Genomic DNA, 23,905 nt, shown 5'->3' with positions numbered 1-23,905 from the left:
AGCAATAAAGAAGCTCATATAAATATATATAATACAAATACATCTCACTTCTTCAGAGGGAATTAAAAAAATGCGAACCCGGAAGATCTCTACCCAAACATTACTCTCTTTCCCTCCCTTTCAACCTCCGTGGATTACCAGACGGCGTTTTGCTACGAGTCGCGATTTGGGACAAGCAACCTGGCGGCTTTCGCCACCCGCTGCCCTCTCGAGGAATCGTTCGCTCGCCGCGTGACATCACGCCGTCGCGCCCCCAGTGACACGGCGCGGGTTGCTAGGTAACAGCCGGCGGGGCCTGTATGTGTATGGGGGGGGAAGGGAGTGGGGAAATTTTTTTTTGGGGGGGGAGGGCTCGTCTGCACGCGCAGCCCCGTGTCTGTGCGGAGCCAGCCCGTTTTCTGCATCCTAGAAGCCTCGAGCCCGTGAGGAGGGGTGGGGGTGGGGAATGCGCGCGCACAGAGCCCTCTTCTTCCCCCTCCCTCTCCGGCGGCCTTCACCGGCCTGAGGGGCGCCTGAGGCGGGTTGCGTGTTACGCGTTCGTGTGAATGCGGCCTCTGCCCCCAGTGCCCCGCCCTGGCCCTGAGGCAAAATTTGCCGGAGCCACCCCGTCCCGTCGCCTGCAGAGAGAAGCGGCCGGCGCTCCCTCAGCAGCCCTTCCCTGGCGGGAGGCGGGCCCGACGGCGGAGGCGGGGCCGCTTCCAGCCAGCCAGCCTGCCTGCCTGCCTTGCCTCTCCCTCTTCCACCCTGGTCCTGCTCTCTCCTGGCTCCCCGACGGTGGCGGTGACGTTTCGCTCTGGTTTTGTAAGTTTGGGGGCGGGGGTCCGCTTTGGCAAACTTTGGGGGCGGCCAGGGATGGGAAGCGGTGGTGCGGCGCAGTGGTTAGAGAGCTGGGCTAGGACCGGGATTCGAATCCTCCCCGCTCAGGAGCCGCAGGGAAGCTTGCTGGGCGGGTGAGCTCGTGCAACGGGGGGTGGGGGGTGGGGGGGTGGGATCGAGCAGTCGTCGCCCCTCTCAGCCCCGCCTACCCACCACCTTCTTCTTTGGCGATCACTCTTAGCCGGGTAAGATTGTCTTCCGTGAACACGGTCTCAATAGTGAGTCCGTAAATGACTGTGGAGGCCAATTCTGGAGCCACACGTCCTTCCACAGTGGGGACATAGGGTGGAAGTTGATCACGATGAGGGTTTGCCAAACGTGCCTTCTTCCTCTTTGCACGTTAAGAGGAAGAGTAAAGGTGGATTGGAGACAAAGATGGTGGAGGTGGGGGGGGGTTTGGGGTAGGGAGGGGAAGGATGATCTTCCTCTCCAGGGAAAGAAAGTGAGATAAAAGGTTAATATTTGTAGATTAACAAAAATCTATAAATGGGGACTAGAAGGACAGGAAATGCCATTTCCTTAGTCATATGTATTAGACAGGGGTTTCATTCATCCATTTAGTGAGTTGTGCTAAAATGAAGCTATGGGCTATAGCTGATCCTGAGACAGCTCATAGGAGACTGTCTCCTATGGAGTGGAGAATTTGGGTTGCCCAAAGCTTTTTATAGGGTGCAAAGGTGTACATGGAAAACAGGGCTGTGGGCGTATATTGAGACTGAAGTAAGAATCTGTTTGGAATGATGCTAGTTTAAATTAGTTCCAAGGTTAAACCACATTAAGCAATGATTGAGTATTGCCACTAGGATTTGTTCCAGGTCCTATCAGGGAGAATGTTCCCTGAGTGTACTCTGGACTCACCATTATGATTACAGATAATCATAGATTACATAGAGAAAGATTACAGATACAACTGACTTGGTTATGTTGCTTCACCTTCTGGTAAGATCCTCCTAGTTCTTTTCTTTGCCTTATTCTTTAGAAACTGAATCACAAATTTTTGGCACCAACAATATTTAATATATCTGGTGCTGGGATTTCATTATTTCTGGTTTCTTCCAACACAGTTCCACAGTTCAGCAGCAGTGTGCATATGTAGTGATGGAGTGAGAATGGGATAAACCTGCTGCTCAACAGGTGGGGAGGAAGGATCAAGGAAGGGGATGGTGGAGTGGATGCTGTCTATCAGCAATGACTTATAATTTTCATTTATAGCAAAGGTGTAGGCATGCCCAGTAGGGCTGGGTGATATCTGGTTTTCAGTATCACAATATATCATCAGCTAAACATTGAGATATACTGATATATCACGATATCTGAAATAAGATGGAGCTACATAGAGGTGAACATGGTAATGTCTTGGCAACTGTTACCAAGTCGCGGGTCTGAATCACCACACACTGATGAAATCATCACTTTCATCAGCAGGCAAGCCAAAATGCATCCAAACAGGACTTTGGCTTGGGGCTTGGATACCAAATGGTGGTATTCAGGTCCAGGACAATCCAAAATACAGTAATGAGTCACAGTGAACACAAATAATCTGGGAAAATACTGGGGCGGGGGGGGGGGATTCTAAGCTTGATGCATATAATTACATGAAAATTAACTCAATGATAGCATGCTTCAACTAAACCATTAAATATTTCTGGAGAATATATTAATATTCTATGCCGTTTTGGGGGCAAATTTACAAAAGTAGTAGATTTAGTAAAAATATTAATTAAACTTGCATATGATTAAGAATTTAATCTGTTTTCTACTAATTTACGAGTAGTTTATGTAATTTGCTAGTGTCAAGCGCATCTCCTTCCCCACTCAGAGGGCCAGCTCCAATTCTATGCATGAGTAAGCCCCACTCAGTTCAACTAAACTTACTTCTGCTCTTGCTGCCGGTGAACAAGGAAGAGGTTGCAGTCCATTTGCTCCTGCTGTGAAATGTCTGTCTCCACCAAGCTTACTCTGTCCAGATGTGAAGTGGATGTGAAGGGCAAGCTTGTGGTCATGCAGGTTGACTTCAACGTTCCAATGAAGGACAACAAAATAACCAGCAATTAAAGAATCAAGGCAGTTGTCCTAAGCATTAAGCATTGCTTGGATGATGGAGCCAAGTCTGTGGTGCTGATGAGCCACCTGGGTCGGCCTGGTGGGGTTCCTATGCCTGACAAATACTCCCTGAAACCAGTAGCAGCAGAGCTCAGAGCTTTGCTAAGCAGGGATGTCACATTCCTGAATGAGTGTGTGGGTATAGATGTGGAAGCTGCTTGCGCAACTGGCTCAGTCTGTCTTCTGGAAAACCTCCGATTCCACATGGAAGAGGAAGGCAAGGGAAAGGGAAAGGACGCTTCAAGAACAAGATCAAGGCCAATTCTGCAAAGGTGGATGCTTTCAGAGTGTTGCTTTCTAAACTTGGAGATGTTTATATCTATGATGCATTTGAAACTGCACACAGAGCTCACAGTGTCAATCTGCCTCACAAAGCTGCTGGTTTCCTGATGAAGAAAAAACTGGAGTCTTTTGCAAAAGCTCTAGAGAACCCAGAGCAGCCCTTCCCAACAATCCTGGGAGGCGCTAAAGTCCAGGATAAGATTCAGCTGTTCAAAAACATGCTGGATCAAGTCAATGAGATGGTTATCTATTGTGGGATGGCTTTTACCTTCCTTAAAGTGCTCAAAAACATGAAAATTGGCAACTCTTTGTATGATGAGGAAGGATAAAAAATAGTCAAGGACCTGATGGCAAAAGCAGAGAATAATTGTGTACGCATCACTTTGCCTGTTGACCTCATCACTGCAGGTAAATTTGATGAGAATGCTAACACTGGAGAAGCCACTGTGGACTCTGGGGTCCCTGATGGATGGATGGGTTTGGATTGTGGTTCTGAAAGCATTAAGCTGTTGGAGGAAGCTGTGGGCAGGGCCAAGCTGATTGTGTGGAACGATCCAGTCAGTGTCTTTGAGTGGGACAAGTTTTCCAAAGGAACCAAAGCTTTGATGGATAAAGCTGTGGAAGTTACATCCAAAGGTACCATCATTGGAGGTGAAGACACTGCTACACGCTGTGCCAAATGGGGCACCGAGGAGAAAGTTAGTCATGTTAGTACTGGAGGTTGGTGCCGGCTTGGAATTCCTAGAAGGTAAAGTTCTTCCTGGTGTGGCTGCTCTGAGCAATGTTTAGCAGTAGATCATGGGATGAATAAGAGCGCCTCCCAGACATGTTCCTGTGCATAGCCTTTAAAGTAACCACTTCTATATTTGTACTAGCAGCAGGGTCAAATAAAGTAAGCTGCAAGATTTACAGCAATGTTAAAATGGCTCTTGTCTTGTAGAGTCTGCAGTTTACCTGATGTTGACTGGTCCCCTGTTGCCCCACCTGATCTACTGTAGTATTAAATGGTTTTTGTGATATTTAGAGTGGATATATTTATATTTTTTTGCCTTTTGACCGAGGCCAAGTTCCCCTACTCGTAGTCAGTACCTCAAAGCAAATTCCTTCATTCAATCTCAACAGCGTGTTTAGCTACTGCTACTTCTCACCTTTGCACAGTACCACAAGGTGGAGGGAAATGCAAGTGTCAACTGCAATGTTAGCTTCTAAATAAATGTTTTGAGATGCAAACAGGAAAAAACCCTAAACATCTGCCTTCTTGGGAGTCAGCCCCGTTGAATTCAGCAGGGCTTATTTCTGACTCGACACGCATTTGCTTGCTACTTAACGACAAGCACCCACCCTCCCCATCATTCCCACCTTACAACAACCACCTGATCTCCCATTTAAGCATAAAGCAGCAACAGTTAAATCTTCTCCCCTTCATTTCCTCATATTGCGACATCGAAGGGCCCCCAAGAGCCCCTATCCCACCAATCTCTCCCTTTTTATCAAAGGGAAGGAGGAAGGGGAGACAGGAATAAACGGAGCCAACAGGGCAACTTGGTTTTTTTGTTCTTATTTTAAAAGGGGAATGGTGCTCCCCGTTCCACCCTCAAATGGGTAGTAAAGGCATCAGAGAGGTTAAAGAAAGGCTTCTCGCATGTGCACACAAACACAGGCAGAAGAGGAGATGGGAGTAAAGAAAGAGAGTTAAAAAACAGGGCAACGTTTTTTGTTCTTACTCTGAAGAAAACAACCTGTTTCTTTTTTCATGGGGGTAAGGAAGAGGAAATAGGGCTCCCAGCAAGAAGCCCCGAGCCAGGCCAGACCAGCACCTACCAGCTTGTCCCACCAGCTACTAAACTGCTGAACCGGGGCTTGCTGCAAAATCAAAAGAAGTATAAGGGCTGATAAGCTGGCTGGCTGCTGCTTTCCCAGCTTTTTATAATTGTCACTTGTGTTTGTAGAGGCAGTTGCACAATCAAACGAAATGTAGTGACTTCGGCTATGCCTGCTCTTGTGTGTCAGTCTCTCACTGCTCCTGCAGGAGGCAGCGGAAGCCCTAAGAAGTACATACTAGGCGGCTACACAGTTTTCTCAAAATTGCGATGCTTGACGGACAACATTTTATGAAACTCTTATTGTGCTGTGGACTTCATAACCATATATTGAAAAATTGTCCAGGTCTAGTGCCCAGTAAGACATCAGTAAATAGAAGTACACATCTCGTTTCTGGGCTTTGGCTAGATAGCAAGGAAGCTCCCTGCACACTAATCATGCTGCAAAGTTACAGAACTGATGGCTGCGGTCAAAGATTGGGTTGGTTATTCAAAGCAACATGTGAATGTGTTTCTATTATCCCTGAAGCTCCTGGCTTTCTATATTTTCTCTTCCAATTTTCATTTTTATTAAAAACAACTCCACCTGGCTTTCTCTTTCTTTCCTACCTGTGGACACTAAGCCGCTGCCTCCTGGCCTAGGCCATTTCCTTCATCCCTCTCTGCTGCCTTGCCAGAGACTGAACTGCTACAAATTCTTGGTGCGTAACTATGTATGTTAGATAAAACTGAATCACAGTTTGAGAGAATTTGCCCTGCATTTTTTAGATTTAAAAAAATCCCTTGTCTGTCACCTCAAGAAAACTAGAAATAAACTAAATATTTGTGTTACAGAAAAGAACTACTACAACATTGCTGGCGTGCAGCTGAGGCAAACAAGTTACAGAATGGTACTTCTGTGTTTTGTCTTCCTTTTGGGACAGGAGTGCATCTGTAGCTGACACAAATGAATCCTGACGTGCCTGCTGCCACCTCGGCTCTAGAAGGCTCCTCGACATGGCTGTTGGTGCTGCTGGGAAGCCTTACAGCGACTCTTCTTGGGGTAGCTCACAAACTGGGGCTCATCTATCAGCTGTGGCATCAGGTAAAGCATAAATCAGTGACTGCCTTTAGATGCGGCTCCTTTATCCGTAGGGCAGTGATGGGAAACCCACAACCCTCTGGATGCTGCTGGATTACAAATTCCATCCTTCATTATTCACTGTGCTGGTGGGGGTTGGAGTCCAACAACATTTGAAGGGCTACGGGTTCTCCATCTCTATTATAGGGGAGCCAAAGGCCTTAAGAGAGAGTAGGCAGGTTATGAACAGCTTAGGTCCAAAATGGAATTCTGTCTCCCACCCTCCCTTTGCAGGGATGTATACTATATTGCTTTCAGGGCCCAGTATTAATCGATTTCTGTTCAGGCAATCTTGGTGGTGAAACGTTTGTAGCAGGTGTTAAACAACAGTTGGTCCTGTCGATGCCCTTTGCTTTCCTGCGCCTCAGTCCCATTGGCTCTGTATCAAAGGCACAGTAAGATGTAGTAGAGGAAGGACTGTAGTTAACCAGTAGAGTTTTGCATGGAAAAAAGTCGCAGGTTCAAACCCTGGCATTTTCAGGGAGGGTTGAGGCAAAAACCCTATCAAAAATCCTGGAGTAGCGGTCTGACTCTGAATCAAGCAGTTTCCTGTGGACAAAACTTAGGATGAGAGTGGATTTTGCATTTGAGCACCTCAGCTATCTTGAAAAGAGTATTGTTTCTGGGAGAAGAATTCATTGGTTGTGGACACCGAATGCTAGAGATTTATGCATCAGAAGCAGTTTGAGTAGGACTGGGTACCAGGAGCTGAGGGCCTAGCATCTTCCTTGTTTCTAAGCCCCTGCCTGACCTTTTATTGTTCATGGGAAGCCAGGACCAAAAGACAGACTTGTCTGTTCCAGGTGGACACGAAGAGCACTCGGCATGGCGGAGAAACTGTGGCAGAAGTGCTGAAAGCTCATGGTGTGCGCTTTGTGTTCACGCTGCCGGGTGGACATATCTCTCCCATTTTGGTGGCTTGCGAGAAGCTGGGCATTCGTGTTGTGGACACGAGGCATGAGGCAACGGCTGTATTTGCAGCAGATGCAGTGGCCAGGCTATCAGGTACCACATTTCTCCCCGTTTGTTGCTTGCTGAAGAGGGAGCGGCACAAAGTGACACTTGCCTCCGCATTTTTCTGTTGCAGGAACAGTGGGAGTTGCTGTAACGACAGCAGGACCAGGAGTGACTAACACTGTGACAGCTATGAAAAATGCCCAGATGGCAGAGTCTCCCGTGTTGTTGATTGGAGGGGCAGCAGCCAGCTTGCAGAAGGTAGGCTGCTCAGTCCGGTGGCCCTAGAATCAAAGGACAATGACAGAGTAGCTAAAACTTGATGCTGCTCCTGTTTGATTTAAGTAGGACTTTGGCCTTTATGTGTTCGCTGACACTGACTCTCTCTAGCAGCAGCTTAGCAGGCAAATTTTTCTGCATGTGTATTTTTGAGGGCAATTGAGCTGCAGCTGTGGGATTGTGAACGAGCTTTCTCCTTTCTCCATCCCCAGGGCAGAGGAGCTCTCCAAGACATTGATCAGCTGTCCCTCTTTAAACCACTCTGCAAATTCTGTGCTTCCGTGAAGTCTGTCCGAAAGATTGCCCCTGTGTTGCGAAAGGCCATTGCCATTGCCCAGTGTGACACTCCAGGTATGCTGCCGTGCCGTTGGCATGCAACAAGTATCTTCCACCCACACAGGATTGTGGCTGTTAGGTTGTTGCTGTTTTTGTACTTAAGCCAAGGAAGTAATAAAAGTTCAAGTGCTCAGTGTGGGCTATAGATATCTTTCTTTTATTGTCCAATAAGCCTTGAAAGGTTGGTTAGTTTTGAGTAAAAAATGTCAGGCTTTTCTTTCTTTTTTTACAGTATTTTTTACTGTAAATGGAAGAGCAAAAAGTTCTCTCTGAATTTTCTCAACACCCAGTAGGCCATTTGCCTACACTTTGGAACAAAATGCTTTCACCACAGTAGAACAGTATTTTGTCACGGAGGCATCTCTTCCAGCCTCACCCCCTGAAGTCATCTGCCCAGCGTCCTAATGCCCATGTGCAAGATCTCAGGGCTGGGAGTGTGGGAATAACAGCTTATTCTTCGAGTATCTTATTGGCTCTTACCTGCCCACCTGGCTCTGATGCTGGACTTGTAGAACTTGTTAACCTGTCTCCTCACATGAAGCGAATTTTGACCCATTGGAGCTCACTGGTAGGCCACTATCAGCTTCGGCAGCCTTATGTCTGAGTTTCAAAGGCTTCTGAGGCTGACTTTAGAGAAGCACTGTGGCTCTCTTCTGAGCATGGTAGGACACTTACTTTTTGATGGATGAGGAATGGTGGATACCGGAATCCAGGGCTGACACTTCAGATATGGGAGATCCTTCTAATTGGGTGCTGCCACGTGGGAGGTAGAACTCAAGATGTTAGCGATTTTGTGCCAGAAAAGGTTGCAAGGTCCATGAGTGAGCAAGTGGGTCGGTCTCGGTGCATGCTTCTAACTAGATTTTTTTTCTTTGGACAGTTCCTTGGCACCAGGGATTTTCTTTACAGAGTGAGGTGGTTATGGACCTTTCTGTTTGTCTTGTAGGGCCTGTGTTTGTAGAGTTCCCCTTGGATATCCTGTATCCCTATCATCTAGTAGAGAGAGAGATTTTCAAGAACTTCACTTCTAAAAGCCTTTTGGGAAAGATTGTTAACTGGTGAGTGAGCTGCCTTCCACCCTCCCATATCAGCAAAGGTATTAACTGGTGAGCGGTTCTGTGGAGGGCCTAGTGATGGAGCCCTGGAGAATTTTATAGGTCTCTCTCTTACCCTCCCCCACCTTTTTAAACTGATTCCCCTGCTACTTAATTACAAGATGCCCCAATTCTTCGATCTAGTCCTCTATATCGGGGAGGAAGATTTCTCTTGCTCGTCTGCTGTATTTGACAGATTGCCACCATGAAGACCTTGAGCATCTTGGTAGCTGGTTGGTGCTCATATTTTGGGTAGCAAACTGACACCTTGCCTTCTGTGGTATAGGCTACAGCCGCCTCCTCATCACTACCATGGCAAGATCTTGGCCTTCAAGACCACATTCTTTTTGTTGTCACCCAGGTATCTGCGCAGTTACATAGGGAACCTCTTTGCCGGGGCATGGGAGATGCAGGACCTTTCACCTCTGCCAGTGAACTTGCCAAAGGCTTCAAAGGGACAGGTGAGAATCCATTTAGAGTCCCAACTCCAACTGAACGTAGCTAGCAAAGTTAATGTGTGGAGCTGGGAACATCTTACTTCTCAATTATAATTAAGTCCTACATTTCAGACAAATATTACCTTCCTTTTATGGCCAAATTCTGTGCGATTGCCATAAAAGCTAGGAAACAAGCTTTGATATCATCATGATTCAGGTTTTAAATGACAACTTCAGGTTATATTTTAGTGAGTAAGATCTAATTTATATATTTTAATTGCTGCTATATCTGTACTGTCCCTGTTATACTGAACTCCAAATTTAGATGTATCCCTATTGTGTTTCATGACTTCCTATACCTTCTGACTTCCTCTGGCCTTTGCTGTCTTCTGTAAAGAGGGCAACTCACTATTCCTCTGGAAAGGGGGGCAAATTGAGACTGAATGACGTAGCTTTCATCCTCTTACCTGTAAAGTCCTAGATTTACTGCCTTTTCACAGTCACCGTCCCTCCCCCACTCCAATGAGGAGTTGCTGTTTTCCTCTTTTGAAGCTATTCTCTCTCCTCGCCCCCCCCCCCCAGTAATAGCTGTGTTGTTGCTTTGAAAACTTGGTCATTTTTCTCAGACTGACCCTCACCTGGGCATGCCTCTGTGCAGGTGCAACAGTGTGTGGAGCTCATCAGCCGAGCTAAGAAGCCAGTCATCATCCTTGGCAGTCAGGTGACCCTACCACCAACACCAGTAAAGGTACTCAGGTGAGGGGTGGTACCTTGCAATTTTGACTCCCCTCAGATCCCATTTACATTTGTCTGTGGCACACTAATCAGTATTGGTCATTAGCGAGGCTATCCCTTAAGCTGAGGAGTGCCATCGTTTCTTAGGGGAAGTAGTCTGGGGTGGGGTAGCCAAACCAGTAAGGACATGAGAACTGGGATTGGGGTTGGGCAGGAGTCTGGTGTAATGGGTAAAGCTGGGGCTCTGGAGGGGACTGAGGCTATGGGCCACAGCCAGATAAAGCTGTGCTGCTGCTGGCTGATAATGGAACACTGTTGCTGGAGTCTCTGCAGTGAAATCCTCCTATCCTTCCAGAGATACCTTAGAAGAACTGGGGATCCCGTGTTTTCTTGGAGGTATGGCTCGCGGCATGCTGGGTAAAAATAGCCCACTGCACATCCGTCAAAACCGGCGTGACGCACTCAAGGAGGCAGATGTGGTCATTCTAGCAGGTAGAGCTGGTCATTGTAGTTGTCAGTGCTAACCTGTTGCTAAAGGGGGGCTGCCTGGAAGTAGGTGGCCTATTTGGGTGTGTGATGGGTGTCTTTAGTTATTATGTGAACAATCCTAAGATCTTGTGTTGAAGGGCGGTAAATAGATAGATAGATAGATAGATAGATAGATAGCAAGCAAGCAGTTTGTCTCATTCCCATAATTTCTGTTCTGCTCTCTAGGCACAGTCTGTGATTTTCGCCTGTCATTCGGGGGGATCCTAAGTAAACGCAGCAAAATCATTGCTGTCAACAGGAACCGGGAGCAGCTGCTGAAGAACGCACATGTGTTGTGGAAACCCACCGTGGCCATTCAGGGTGAGGGGCCTGCCAGGGTCTGCATTATGGGGGTTGTGAGGGGGTGGTCCTATTGCTGGAGGGAGAGCGGATGTGCTTCGTGGCGTGGCTTGGTGAAGTCAGTGACCCTGAGGAAGGGGATACATTGGCTGCATGTGCATCCCTTCCTGCTCAGAACCTTGCGCTTTTCAGGCCTCCTGCAACTCCTTTCCTACAGGGGATGCTGCCTGCTTCCTGGTGTCCTTGCGCCAAGCGTTGAAGGGCTATTCATGTCCCCAGGACTGGGTAACAGGCCTGAAGGAGGTTGATCGCATAAAGGAGAAGGCAAACAGGTGAGAAGCACATATGTACCCTATTCCTTTTTCTCATCCTTGTATAGCTGATATTTGGAGAGTAATGCTGGCCTTGGGCGTGTCTTGAATTAGTCTGTGAGCCATGTTCCTCCCCAGGGAGAAGGCAGAAAAACCAACAGAGCAGCACCTCAACCCACTGAAGCTGCTGCATCATTTGGATAATTTGCTTCCTGAAGACAGCCTGTTGATTGCTGACGGGGGTGACTTTGTTGCAAGTGCCGCCTACATTGTAAAGCCCAGGGGGCCACTGACCTGGTTGGATCCAGGTAATACGACATTAGCGAGATGTTGGGAAGTGTAATGTATTGGGGGGGGGTTGATTCTGCTGATTCTGGTATCTATTTGTCTTATACAGCTTCTGAACTGCTGTTCTGCTGTGATATGAAGCAGCAAAAATGTCTCCTTCCTTTGAGCAGATACCTGTCGTTTTGCTAAACACACATCCAGTTTCACAATTCCATAGAAACGAGCCTTGTGGAATACACTCCAGCCCATCTTCATAGACGCTGTGGGATGGAGACGTCTAAGGAAGGCTCTGCTGTTTTGCTTTCCTGTATTAACCATGGTGGAAGGCATCATCTGGAGAACATAATTTTAAAAAGGTTTTGGAAAGAGCAATTTCCTCCAGAAATTAGAATTGAGGAAAATACCAGAAGGAGTTTCTTAACTTCAAGAATTGTTCTGCATTGACCTAAGATGCCTTTAAGAGTTCTGCTTGCCTCCTTTAGATAGATTCTTTATTGTCATTACACAAGTGCAACATTGCACAAAGTGTAACGAAATTGGATGCCATCCCTTAAAACAACAAAAGCAAGACAACAACAACAACCAAACAAACCACATTCCAACCACACCCACACCACACCCATCAAACTCCCAGGTCACACTAACGAGTTACAGCATTCAAAAGGGCCACAGCTCTTGGATAGAAACTGTTTTTCAGTCTATTTGTCTTTGACTTGATGTTTCTATATCTTCTGCCAGAAGGCAGTAGTGCAAACAGACAGTGTCCCGGGTGAGATGAATCCTGCAGGATGTTATTTGCTTTCCTAAGGAGGCTTCCCCCCCTTTTTATATAAAAAAAGCTGGAACAGGTTCTTATCATTAGGACTGCTTGGGTTTTGTATTTCTTTTCTTGCCACACAGCTCCTTGTCTTTGTTTTATGAAAATATTAACATTCAGCCTTTCTGTCTCATGTCTGAGATGCCCAAGGTGACTAATCCCAGCAAAGTTTAACAACAACCATATAATAAAAAACAAACCAACAAAGTCTGCTTTTGAAAAAGCTAGAGGATATCAATGCAGGAACTGATCAGACTGTGGGCTGCTGGAATAGCAAGGCCACTTACTGGCTTCCTTCAATCACTGTTCTTCTACTTCTGCTCGTTTCAGGAGCCTTTGGGACCTTAGGGGTTGGTGGAGGCTTCGCGCTGGGAGCCAAGCTCTGCCGGCCAGACTCAGAGGTTAGTGCGCAGTATTGGGAAGCCAAGGATAGAAGCTGTGGTTAAACAACTCCTGTTACCCCAAAGAAGTCATTGGACTGATTGCCTGAGTCCCCATTGGGTTATTGCATAGTGGGTTTTGTTCCTTTTATTACTGCCCCAATCGATTTAAATTGTTTCAACTGCTTTTTTATTTGTGTGTTTTTAAATTCGGGTTGTTGTTTTTAATTGAAAGGTGTGCCTGGGAAGAGAGGAACTGGGGAGAACAAGGGGAGCCCCAATCACAGTGGTTCAGGGGAGGGGGGGCAGGCCAGGTAAGGGTCACATAACACAGGCAATTAGTGACTGTGTGGTGTGCCAGCCCCTCCTCCAACTTGGGAGAATTGCGGTTGTCCTATCAGCCAGCCCTCAAGGACCGCCTCTCATATAAACCGATACGGATCCTGTGATCATCATCTGTGACCCTTCTTTGTGTGCCTCCTCCACGAGAGGTCCAGAGGGCGGCAACACAAGAATGGGCCTTTTCCGCAGTGGCCCCCCATTTGTGGAATGCTCTCCCCAGGGGGGCTCGCCTGGCGCCTTCATTGCACATATTTAGGCGCCAGGTGAAAACGTTTCTCTGTAACCAAGCCTTTTAAATGTGGCCTTCTAAATGTGTTTGTGGAAGGGGTTTTTGGTTTGCTTTTGTTTTATTATGTATTTTGTGTTCTCATTTTGTATTTTTATGTTGTGAGCTGCCCTAAGGTCTTCAGTTGAAGGGTGGTATGCAAATGTAATAAATAACAGTAATTAATAATTTTTGCTTATATGACCCTCCTTCAGATTGATAAGCCCTCCTTCTCTTTTTTTTTTAAAAAAATCATTTTTATTAAATTTTCCACTTTAACAATCCAATCAAATCACATTAAATATTCCAAATTATATATATACATATCAAATAATCTGAATATTCTGCCAAATTATAATTTTTTTAATAGGACTTCCCATGCTTCAAGTTCGGAGGGTTCTGATCAATAAGCCCTCCTTCTCAGTGATGGTTGCTTACTTGTAGGAAAATCAATAGGGTGATAAGAACATGTGATGTTGCATTTCACCTTACTGGCTGCTGCATCTACCCTCACTCACTCTTTAATAAAAAAATCCTTGGCAGGTTTGGATCATATATGGAGATGGCTCCCTTGGGTTCAGCATCATGGAATTTGACACCTTCGTGCGACACAAGGTAACCCTAGCGCTGCCCAATTTGTGTTCTCTCTGCATCTGTGGGTGGGGATATTGAAAGCAGCTAGAGATGGTCAGGGTTGGAAAGCTGTGGTTACTGGCAGCTTTGCCAAGAGATCACTTCACTGGTCAGAATCACCTTGTTTAACTAGATTTTGTCTGGCAGCCAGTTTTGGGGCTGGGCTGCTTTGAGGGGCAATATAGTAGAGTCAAAGCGGCTTCTTCCATTGCCTATTGTAGCCTCCCAGCAAATCCAGACAGGCACATTTTCTACCCAACTTCCCCCTCCCAAGTCACAGGAGAGGTTAACCTGTGCATTTCCTAAAACCTGTCTGGGGGGGGGGGCGGGCTGCTGGAGCAAGACTGAGTGATAAGTGACAGCCTCCTTGCTTGCTGGCAGAGATATTTTTCCTCTTCTGTCCCCCCACATCACCCCCAATATGTCTCAGGAATAGGATAGATAGACAGGGCTTCCTTTCCTCTTGCTTCTGTTTCTTCATCCTTCTCAGCTCTCCTGTTTTAGGTAGTGTGGAGAGATGAGGATAACAGGCTGAATTGGGCCCGTGAGCCACATGACAGAGAATTCCCCCTTTTACATACCATATTTTTCGCTCTATAACACGCACCAGACCATAACACGCACGTAGTTTTTAGAGGAGGAAAACAAGAAAAAAAATATTCTAAACGAAATAGTGGATATATGATTTTTGTGGTTCATGCTGTGGCCACAGACATGTGATCTGACAGTGAGTTTGGAGTAGCCCAATGCAAAAATCCTGAGGATCCATGTGGATCCATGCTTTGTAACCACGGAGAAGGGAAGGAAGGAGAACCATGGATCCTCTGCTCACGACTCCAGCAGATCCCCCCCGCCACCCACAGGCATTCGCTCCATAACACGCACAGACATTTCCCCTTACTTTCTAGGAGGAAAAAAGTGAGTGTTATGGTGCAAAAAATACGGTATTTGGGCAAGAGGTGGAGAGGGCTTAGTTCAGACATCCAAGATTGCAGTAGAGTCTCTCTTCCTTCTCTCTCATAGTAGGAGCTCTGGATAATGGCCTCATCCATAATTTCTTACTGTCCTTTTGTCACTGTGCATCCTAATATATAAAAAGGTAGGGTAGAAGACTGTGAGTACCCATTTCTTAATCCCTGTTTAGTTATATAACATTTTGTTCTCCTCTGTCAGACACCTGTCATCGCCCTGGTGGGGAACGATGCTTGCTGGAGCCAGATTTCCCGGGAGCAAGTTCCCATGCTTGGCAGCAACGTAGCCTGCGGCCTGGATTATATAGGTGAGTTAACAGCCTTATTCGTGCCGGATATGGCATCCTATACACAAATTCATAAGTGGATCTTGGCAAAGTTGAAGCAAAGAAGCTTGACTTGGCTGTTCTTTTAAGCAGGGTCAGGAAGATAGTGTCTTGCCTGGCCTCTGGGACAGAGCAAATTCTGCTTGTAGGGCAATTTCCCCTCATGCTCTGTGTCAGAGAGATGGAATTGCTCTGCTCTTGTGAGCACACCCAATTGGAATTTAAGCGGATCATAATCCGATTGGACTTTCACACTTGCACCTCAGATCCACAGACTGCCCCCACTATCTCCCTTTTCAAAAGTTATTATTAAAGCACTGTGTTAAACTTCATCATGTCATTGGGTTTTTGTTTTTTTTAAGCGCCAAAAAAAGAATTGCAAAACTGCATCAGCAGGGAGGGTTGGTATTTGTGACATCATAGGGACTGTCTGCTCACTGCCGGGCACACTGGGTTTTTGCTGCAGATACAAAACTGGGTTTAAGCTCTGCCAAACAAGTGGCAAACATGGCTCATTTGAACAGAACACAGTATAATGTGGTTCATGGTACTTAAAGTGCATGTATGTGCTTTTCTGCTGAACAGCTGCGTATTGCAAGTGTAAATTAGTTTGCAAATCATCCATGTGATACACTTTCTCATAGCCTACATTAGGGTTGTCATTAGGGTTACTTGTGAGTAAATTTGCATAGTTGCATCCTTATGGTAAAAGATCAATCATACAGGGGGAATATTAATCAAACATATCTGTTCCTAAACCTCTTTGCTGTGCAAGCTAGACAGAACCCATCATCGATTGTTTACAATGGCATACGAGATGTCTATAAAGACATCACCTTCAAATGTCAGCATAACTGGTTTCATCTGTCAACAATTCTTATGCTGCAAATTGATTATTTTTTTAATACTGTATTTTCCATTTCTGTATGTGAGCTGCCCAGAGAACATTTTATATAAAATGCCATAAATAAATAGTTAATCTCTAGATGAACTTTATCCCTATACTGTACTGAAAGTCAGAATGCATGCATTGGTCCAAATATATGCATATTTGAACCTTTGCGTATTTGGACCAGTAGATAGTATTGACACATGCATTAGTTTTAACTTGGTATATCCCTTTCCCAGAAGCTGAATTTGGAGACATCCACATCAACAGTTAGCCTTTTAATAAAAAACTCTTTAAATTTACTCAAAATCAGTAATATTACTGATTCCTGGCTTAGCTGCTTCATCTGTGTCCAGCATGATTTTAATGATTTATTGGGATGCGGATGGCGCTGTAGTCTAAACCACCGAGTCTCTTGGGCTTGCCGATTGTAAGGTCGGTGGTTCAAATGCCTGTGATGGGGTGAGCTCCCGTTGCTTTGTTCCAGCTCCTGCCAACCTAGCAGTTCAAAAGCATACCAGTGCAAGTTGATAAATAGCTATGCTGCGGCGGGAAGGTAAATGGCGTTTCCATGCACACTGGCTTCCATCATGGTGTCCCATTGTGGTTTAGTCATGCTGGCCGCATGACCTGGAAAAGCTGTCTGTGGTCAAACGCCGGCTCCTTTGGCCCGAAAGCAAAGATGAGCACTGCATCCCATAGTCAAATTTGACTGGACTTAACCGTCCAGGGGTCCTTTACCTTTACTTTTTTTACCCACATGATTTGCAAACTACACCTGTAATACGCATTTGCTAGCCTGCATAACACAGTTACTACAATAAAAAGGGGGATGTATGAAAAGCGAAATCCTTTAGAAAACCAGTGGAAAATATCACAGGCCTAATTTATATTTTCTGTAAGGATAAGAGATAAGAAAAGGAGACACACATTTTGTTAGCATTCAGGAATTTTGAGTCCAACTGAAGGAGCAGGCAAGGAGGTCAGCTGCCACAAGCCCATGAAGCTCAGGGTAGGTAACTTAGCTTATTAATTTGAGTGAACCATTGCCTGACCTTGGAAGTGTTCTGTCACATGCTCTGCAATATAAAAAGTAGAAGAGAGCTTTTGTATACTCCTTGCTGAAGGGTAAATCCAGAAGGGCTTCTAGGGGCAGCAGCAGCAGCCTTGAACTCCAGCCCCTTTCATTTTAGGAAGAAAGTCCATCTTCCCTTCCGTATGTTTTTCCTCCTTGCTCATGTGCTGCTTTTCTTTGCAGATTACCATGTGGTGGCAAAAGGCTTAGGAGGGAAAGGCTTCCTGCTCAACCGCGAGAATGAGGATCAAACGGAGGAACTTATCAGGACAGCACAGTCTGAATGCAGGCAAGGGCACCCTGTCCTTCTCAACGTCCTCATTGGGAAAACAGACTTCCGTGAAGGCTCCATCGCTGTGTAGGGCTTAGCTTGGAAATACAAGTATGTGGGATTTGGCTGGACAGCAAAGTGACTGCTTTGCATGGAAGATATGGTTCATCTGAATTGATCTCAAGCAAAGGGATGGGGCCTTGGCAGTCCTGAGGTCTCATGCCCTCCCTCATTGGGCTTCCTTGGGGTAGTTCTTCAGATAGCTGGTTTCCTCCACTTTTCAACTCTTGTTTTGCTGCTGAAGCACTAGCTCGTGTTCCACCTCCACCCATCACACCATGGCTGTTGTCTGAAGTGGGAGCAGCAAAGCAGTTCTTCGTGAATCACTTTGACTTGTTCCTTTTGGTTATTATGTCTAACAGGTTGGCTTCACTAATTGACGCAGCTAATACATTAATAACCATAGTTGGGACGAAAGAACACATGCCTCTCACGTTTGCCATTCCTTCATCTGAGGATTTAGGTGCACCCTTTTTCTTTTCTTTTTTAAATAATTTTTATTAAGTTTTGCATTTAACAATCCAATCATATCACATTAATTAATCGGTGCACCCTTTTTCAACACCGGTAGATACTTACCATTCCCAAAGGAATCTATACTATTTGGTTTGAAACAGAAACTATACCTTTCTGTCGTCCCCCTACCCCACCTCGATTTCCACCTTGGACCTCAGAATGGGCCTTTTGCTCATGCATCTTTGGTGCATGTGACCATCTAACCATGCTAATTCAGCTGATAATACAGGTTTCTAAGTCCCAACCTTACATTTCCTAGGGCCGTATAGGCCTGTAATCCTAGTCCCATCCTCACAACTACTTTAATGCCTCAGCAGTTGCTCATGTTCTGTTACAGGGCAGTGTTAGTCCTGTGGTCAATTTTCTCTTAGACTGTACCCCCAAATCTATTTAAGTCTAATTTTCCCTGCCACTTTGGCAAACATTCTCAGGGGAGGGGGCAGCAGGCAACACATGAGTGAGTGTCCAGTAATACTTTGTGGACTGCTATATTTGCCTCTGTCCCTGCAGAAGCTACAATGCAGCGTTTTGCAGTGCATACAATAAAGGGATATAATTCTTGCTACCTTTGAAGTGTTGTCTGTTCCAGCTTTGCATCAACGCTAGGGAGCTGTTCGTCCATCAGTGAATTCACAAGTGCTCACCATCTCTCTGGAACATGTGGCAGGCCTGATGCCTGCATGTCCTTGGGAAAGGACTGAAACTGCCTTGGTCGCACTGGTCAATGATCTCTGGTGGGCTAGGGACAAAGGTGAGAGCTGTTTCCTAGTGCTGCTGGATCTCTCAGCGGCTTTTGACACCATCGACCATAACATCCTTCTGGACTGTCTAGAGGGGCTGGGGGCACTGTTAGTTGTTCCGCTCCTTCCTCCTGGGCAGTGTTCAGAAAGTGGTGTGGGGGATGAATGTTCAGACCCCTGATCTCTCACTTGTGAGGTGCCTCAGGGTTCTGTCCTCTCCCCCATACTTTTCAACATCTACATGCAGCCCCTGGGAGAGATCATCAGGGAGTTTGGGCTGGGTGTTCATCAGTATGCAGATGATACCCAGCTCTACCTCTCTTTCAAATCAGAACCAGTGAAGGCGGTGAAGGTCCTGTGTGAGTGTCTGGAGGTGGTTGGAGGATGGATGGTGGCTAACAGATTGAGGTTGAATCCTGACAAGACAAAAGTACTGTTTTGGGGGGACAGGAGGCAGGCAGGTGTGGAAGATTCCCTGGTCCTGAATGGAGTAACTGTGCCCCTGAAGGACCAGGTGCGCAGCCTGAGAGTCATTTTGGACTCACAGTTGCCCATGGAGGTGCAGGTCAATTCTGTGTCCAGGGCAGCTGTTTATCAGCTCCATCTGGAACACAGGCTGAGACCCTACCTGCCCGCAGACTGTCTCGCCAGAGTGATTCATGCCCTAGTTATCTCTTGCTTGGACTACTGCAATGCGCTGTATGTGGGGCTACCTTTGAAGGTGACTTGGAAACTACAACTAATACAGAATGCGGCAGCTAGACTGGGGACTGGGAGTGGCCGCCGAGACCACATATCACTGGTCTTGAAAGACCTACATTGGCTCCTGGAACGTTTCCAAGCACAATTCAAAGTGTTGGTGCTGACCTTTAAAGCCCTAAACGGCCTCAGTCCAGTATACCTGAAGGAGTGTCTCCACCCCCATTGTTTTGCCCGAACACTGAGGTCCAGCGCCGAGGGCCTTCTGGCGGTTCCCTCACTGTGAGAAGCCAAGTTACAGGGAACCAGGCAGAGGGCCTTCTCAGTAGTGGCGCCTGCCCTGTGGAACGCCCTCGCTTCAGATATGAAGGAAATAAGCAGCTATCTTCTCTTTAAAAGACATCTGAAGGCAGCCCTGTTTTAGGGAAGCTTTTAAGGTTTAATAGGTTATTGTATTTTAGTGTTCTGTTGGAAGCTGCCCAGAGTGGCGGGGGAAACCCAGCCAGATGGGCGGGGTATAAATAATAAATTATTATTATTACAAAGGATTTGTCTTACAGCAATGATCTTGTGTATGCTTACTCAGAAGCAAACCGTGTCAAACTCCGCAGAATTTAATTCCAAATAGGTCCTCTTACTGGGATAAGGAGAGAGCAAGAACAACGTATAACAACCCTGAGATTCTTCCCGCCAATGAATTAGTTGCAGGGGAATTGAGTCCTGTTAACTTGCTCAGTGTTCTTCCAAATCCATGGAATCAATATGAAAATATGATGCTGGGGTTTCTGATCTAGTATTTACTGAGTCAGAGTGCTGGGGCTTAATATATTTGTCTCCTCTCTCCCCACCCCCTGCTTCCTTCCCCCTGAACAGCTGTTTGGTACAATTGTTGAATTTTTTTACAGTGCTAATGCACATGCAGCAGCTGGGTAGAGGCCAAAACGTACTATTAAAATACCTCTCTGAGGCAGCCACAAACCAGACACACTGAAGCCAAGAGAATGTAATGGAAATGTGCCAGGAGAGTCTATAATCCTCTGAATGCTATGAGGTTGGTTTCCATGCAAATACAGTCTTTGAGGAGGATGAAGAGGCAATTCTCAGCTGCTGCTATACCAGCTAGTTCTCCGTGGAGAGCATTTGGTTGAAATGTAGAAAGCACTTCTGTTTCCTTCTGGCCTCTGACTGGTTTCTCATAATTGTGAGATTGCAGCATGCACAAACAGCTACTTACCTTTTAATGTCCAGAGAGGGAGATTCTGTTGAAATGTGAAAAGCAAATGTAAACTGTCTCAGAGGCTCAAATTCAGGGAAATGCATGAAAGATCATGCCCTACTAATGGGCAGGGAAGCTTGCCACAGGGGTGTTTATGTGATTAAAAAACACACTGAGAGTTCAGGTGCTAGTGTTTTCTGAAAAGCATCTATCCCACATGAAAAGTAAAATGTGACAGCTGCAAGTGTATTCCCAACAAAGAGCAAAACATTTTTTCAGCAGTAGGCAACTTAGCCCACAAGCAGCATGAGTTTAGGTTCATCTGGTGGCTAGTCTATACAGGTTCAAATATCTTTATTGTAGCACAATCCTAGCCTTTTTAGCATTTGGCTCTCTGTGTATGCATGTACAGCTGCATAGCTATGGGATGTGGGAGACATAGCTTGGCAGTCATACGTGTGAAGAGGATCTCTAGATTGTAGGTGATGAAAAGTTGAACAGAAGCCAGCAGTGTGACGCAGCTGCAAATATGCTAATGTGTATTAATAGGACATAGTTTACAAATCGCAGAAAGGAATTCTTCTGCTTAATTCTTGCAGTCTGTCAGCTTCACCTTGTGGAGTGGGTGCAGAAAGGCTGGCAAGAGGCGAGGTGGGCTTTATCCAATTCCTACCATCGGTCCCAAACAGCCTGTCTAGCCCTGCATTCTGTTTCCTTTACTTGTTAAGCCGATGCTTCCTAGAGAGCCTGTAGGAACACAACTTGTCCTGCAACTGGGAGTAGCTTGCTGCCTTTGATACTGGAGGTAATATATAAGCATCATGACTAGTAGCCATTTATCAGATCTCTCCTACATGTATTTATCCAGTTCCCCTTTAATTTAAACTAGTGACAGTCACCATCTCGTAGCTGTGAATTTCATTACAGGCGTACCAAAATGAAGGTCTAGCAGGCTTGCAATGTTGAACATGCTGCTTTCCTGTAGTGAGACATGGGCAACTTATCTCTCGCTTGGACTACTGCAATGTGCTCTATGTGGGGCTACCTTTGAAGGTGACCCAGAAACTACAACTAATCCAGAACGCGGCAGTTGGACTGGTGACTGGGAGCGGCTACCAAGACCACATAACACCGGTCTTGAAAGACCTACACTGGCTCCCAGTATGTTTCTAAGCACAATTCAAAGTGTTGTGCTGACCTTTAAAGCCTTAAACTGCCTTGGTCCAGTATACCTGAAGGAGCATCTCCACCCCCGTTATTCTGCCCGGACACTGAGGTCCAGTGCCGAGGGCCTTCTGGTGGTTCCCTCGCTGCGAGAAGCCAAGTTACAGGGAACCAGGCAGAGGGCCTTCTCAGTACTGGCACCCGCCCTGTGGAACACCCTCCCACAAGATGTCAAAGAGAAAAACAACTACCAGACTTTTAGAAGACCTCTGAAGGCAGCCCTGTTTAGGGAAGCATTTAATGTTTAATAGATTATTGTATTTTAATATTCTGTTGGAAGCCGTCCAGAGTGGCTGGGGAAACCCAGCCAGATGGGCGGGGTATAAATTATGTATTTATTTATTTATTTATTTTATTATAACTTACATCCGCCAGGAGTGATGACACACTCACTGAGTCAGGAACATTTTGGGCATCACATGGCAAGCCAGAGTCTCAAACAAAGATGTGCTCGCTCAAGCCCACATTACCGCCTTGTTTGCACTCCTCACTCAGTGGTGTCAACGTTGGCTTGGGTCGTGTCCACAGTATGGAAGATGTCAGGACCCCCAAGGATGTGCTATATGGGGACCAGACCTCTTGGCAGACCAACTCTGCGTTACAAAGATGTCTGCAGATGTGACACGAAAGCTGGCAACATTAACCCTGGCAGCTGGGGATCCCTTGCAGACGAACACAGCACCTGGTTGTGCAGCAGTGAGCAGCGGAAGAATGACCAGTGGGAGGAGTTCAGAGAGAAGGCATCTGCATTGGCACAACCAGATACCTTCAACTGAGACCAGGGGAAAGAGACGGCGGAAGAAGACTGGAAGAAATTTAAGATTTATTTTAAGAGATATTGTAAAATTAACGAGTGTTAAACTGTTGCACCTACAGAAGGGATTACAGCTGTAAAGATTAGTTTAAAGGAAAAGAAAGGATTAAAATTAGATTAAATTAAGGGTGAGGATTTGCGGAACCAAATATTTGAAATTGGAATGCAGAAAGGGGAGGTATGAGGAGGTAGACGAAGTAAGTTTTAAGAGAATAAGGATTCGAAATTATATTTGTTGTTGTTGTGTGTGTTTGTTTGTATTGTGTCTGATTTTATAATTTGTGAAAACTTAATAAATATCTTTAAAAAAAAACAAAACCAGATACCTTCAACTGCCCCTTCTGCAACAAAACATGTCTCTCCCATATCGGTCTCTACAGCCACAGCAGGTGCTGTAACTCTGCAAAGGTCTGACTTCAGTCCTGAAGGCACACTCTTCCGTTGTCTCCTGAGACAGATGCCAGCCAGAAGCCTATCATTTTGACTCTCCTGCCTGTCAGCAGTCCTTGGAGGACGCTGTGCTTGAAAATTGAGAGGGAGAACAACTTTCTACAGTATCTCCTTTCTCCACACTGCATATTTTTTAAAATAAACTTTCATTATGTCCCCCAAACACAGCCTCCTCAGTTGCTGCATGCCAAATCTGGGCATCATTCCTGCAAAAATTCTCATGACTGCTAAGTGGAGTGCTGATAATATGGCTGTGGTGTGTGCAATGTTTGGCCACATCCCAGAGCAGCTAAGTGGGCCAGAGTGCATATCACTGGGTCTTTGTGTAGGTTAGTTTATTTGCTTTTTATTACAGAGGGAACCATGTGGCCCAGTTCACGTTTACCAGAACAGTGGTGGTGGTTGCTTTCCTATGACTGGATCCCAGTTGATATTGATGCCATCTGAATTATGTGAAATTGGTACACTTTTCTTATCAGCCGAGCTTTTTTGGGGGGAGCATCAGTGGAAAGCATGGACTTTCCATAATGTCCATCCCAGGAAAGAAGTTTGTGTGCTATAGGGTTTTGCCATGGAAAAGTGTTAACTCTGCCACACCAGTGGTATGAATGAAGCTTGTGCAATGGCTGAGATACGGAGTTTTCTCCATGCTGCCACAAATTGCCCATTTGTGTGCCCCTCTGGAGTCAGGAAACCTTGGGCACATAGACGGAGTCCATAACATGGATTTCCTACGACAGAATTGTGCCTCTGA

The 23,905-nt window shown here is 45.9% G+C and overlaps 1 protein-coding gene and 1 pseudogene across 5 annotated transcripts; both read left to right on the top strand.

Annotated features, from left to right (window-relative positions):
• Positions 1 to 177: 177 nt before the first annotated feature.
• Positions 178 to 18,573, top strand: ILVBL (ilvB acetolactate synthase like). Of its 4 annotated transcripts, none has more exons than XM_082204879.1 (16): positions 178 to 278; positions 6,005 to 6,165; positions 7,005 to 7,206; positions 7,289 to 7,416; positions 7,647 to 7,785; positions 8,717 to 8,828; positions 9,226 to 9,325; positions 9,960 to 10,057; positions 10,392 to 10,528; positions 10,751 to 10,885; positions 11,082 to 11,196; positions 11,314 to 11,483; positions 12,611 to 12,681; positions 13,811 to 13,882; positions 15,074 to 15,179; positions 17,345 to 18,573. In XM_082204879.1, exons 2-16 carry the CDS (start codon positions 6,028 to 6,030, stop codon positions 17,521 to 17,523), a joined length of 1,902 nt encoding a protein of 633 aa, XP_082061005.1. In that variant the 5' UTR covers positions 178 to 278; positions 6,005 to 6,027; the 3' UTR covers positions 17,524 to 18,573. The 4 variants fall into 4 exon arrangements, with proteins under 4 accessions (XP_082061005.1, XP_082061003.1, XP_082061006.1 ...); XM_082204877.1 differs by lacking the exon at positions 178 to 278 and adding an exon at positions 650 to 801; XM_082204880.1 differs by lacking the exon at positions 178 to 278 and adding an exon at positions 3,878 to 4,009.
• Positions 2,812 to 4,050, top strand: LOC309521910 (phosphoglycerate kinase pseudogene; annotated as a pseudogene). The gene has a single exon. The product of its transcript is annotated as a phosphoglycerate kinase pseudogene (transcript).
• Positions 18,574 to 23,905: the final 5,332 nt, after the last annotated feature.

Source organism: Podarcis vaucheri (genome assembly GCF_965113315.1).
Source record: "Podarcis vaucheri genome assembly, chromosome: 17".
Taxonomy (NCBI): domain Eukaryota; kingdom Metazoa; phylum Chordata; class Lepidosauria; order Squamata; family Lacertidae; genus Podarcis; species Podarcis vaucheri.
Note: the sequence above shows the minus strand (reverse complement) of the source record. Positions and strands in the feature narration are given on the sequence as shown.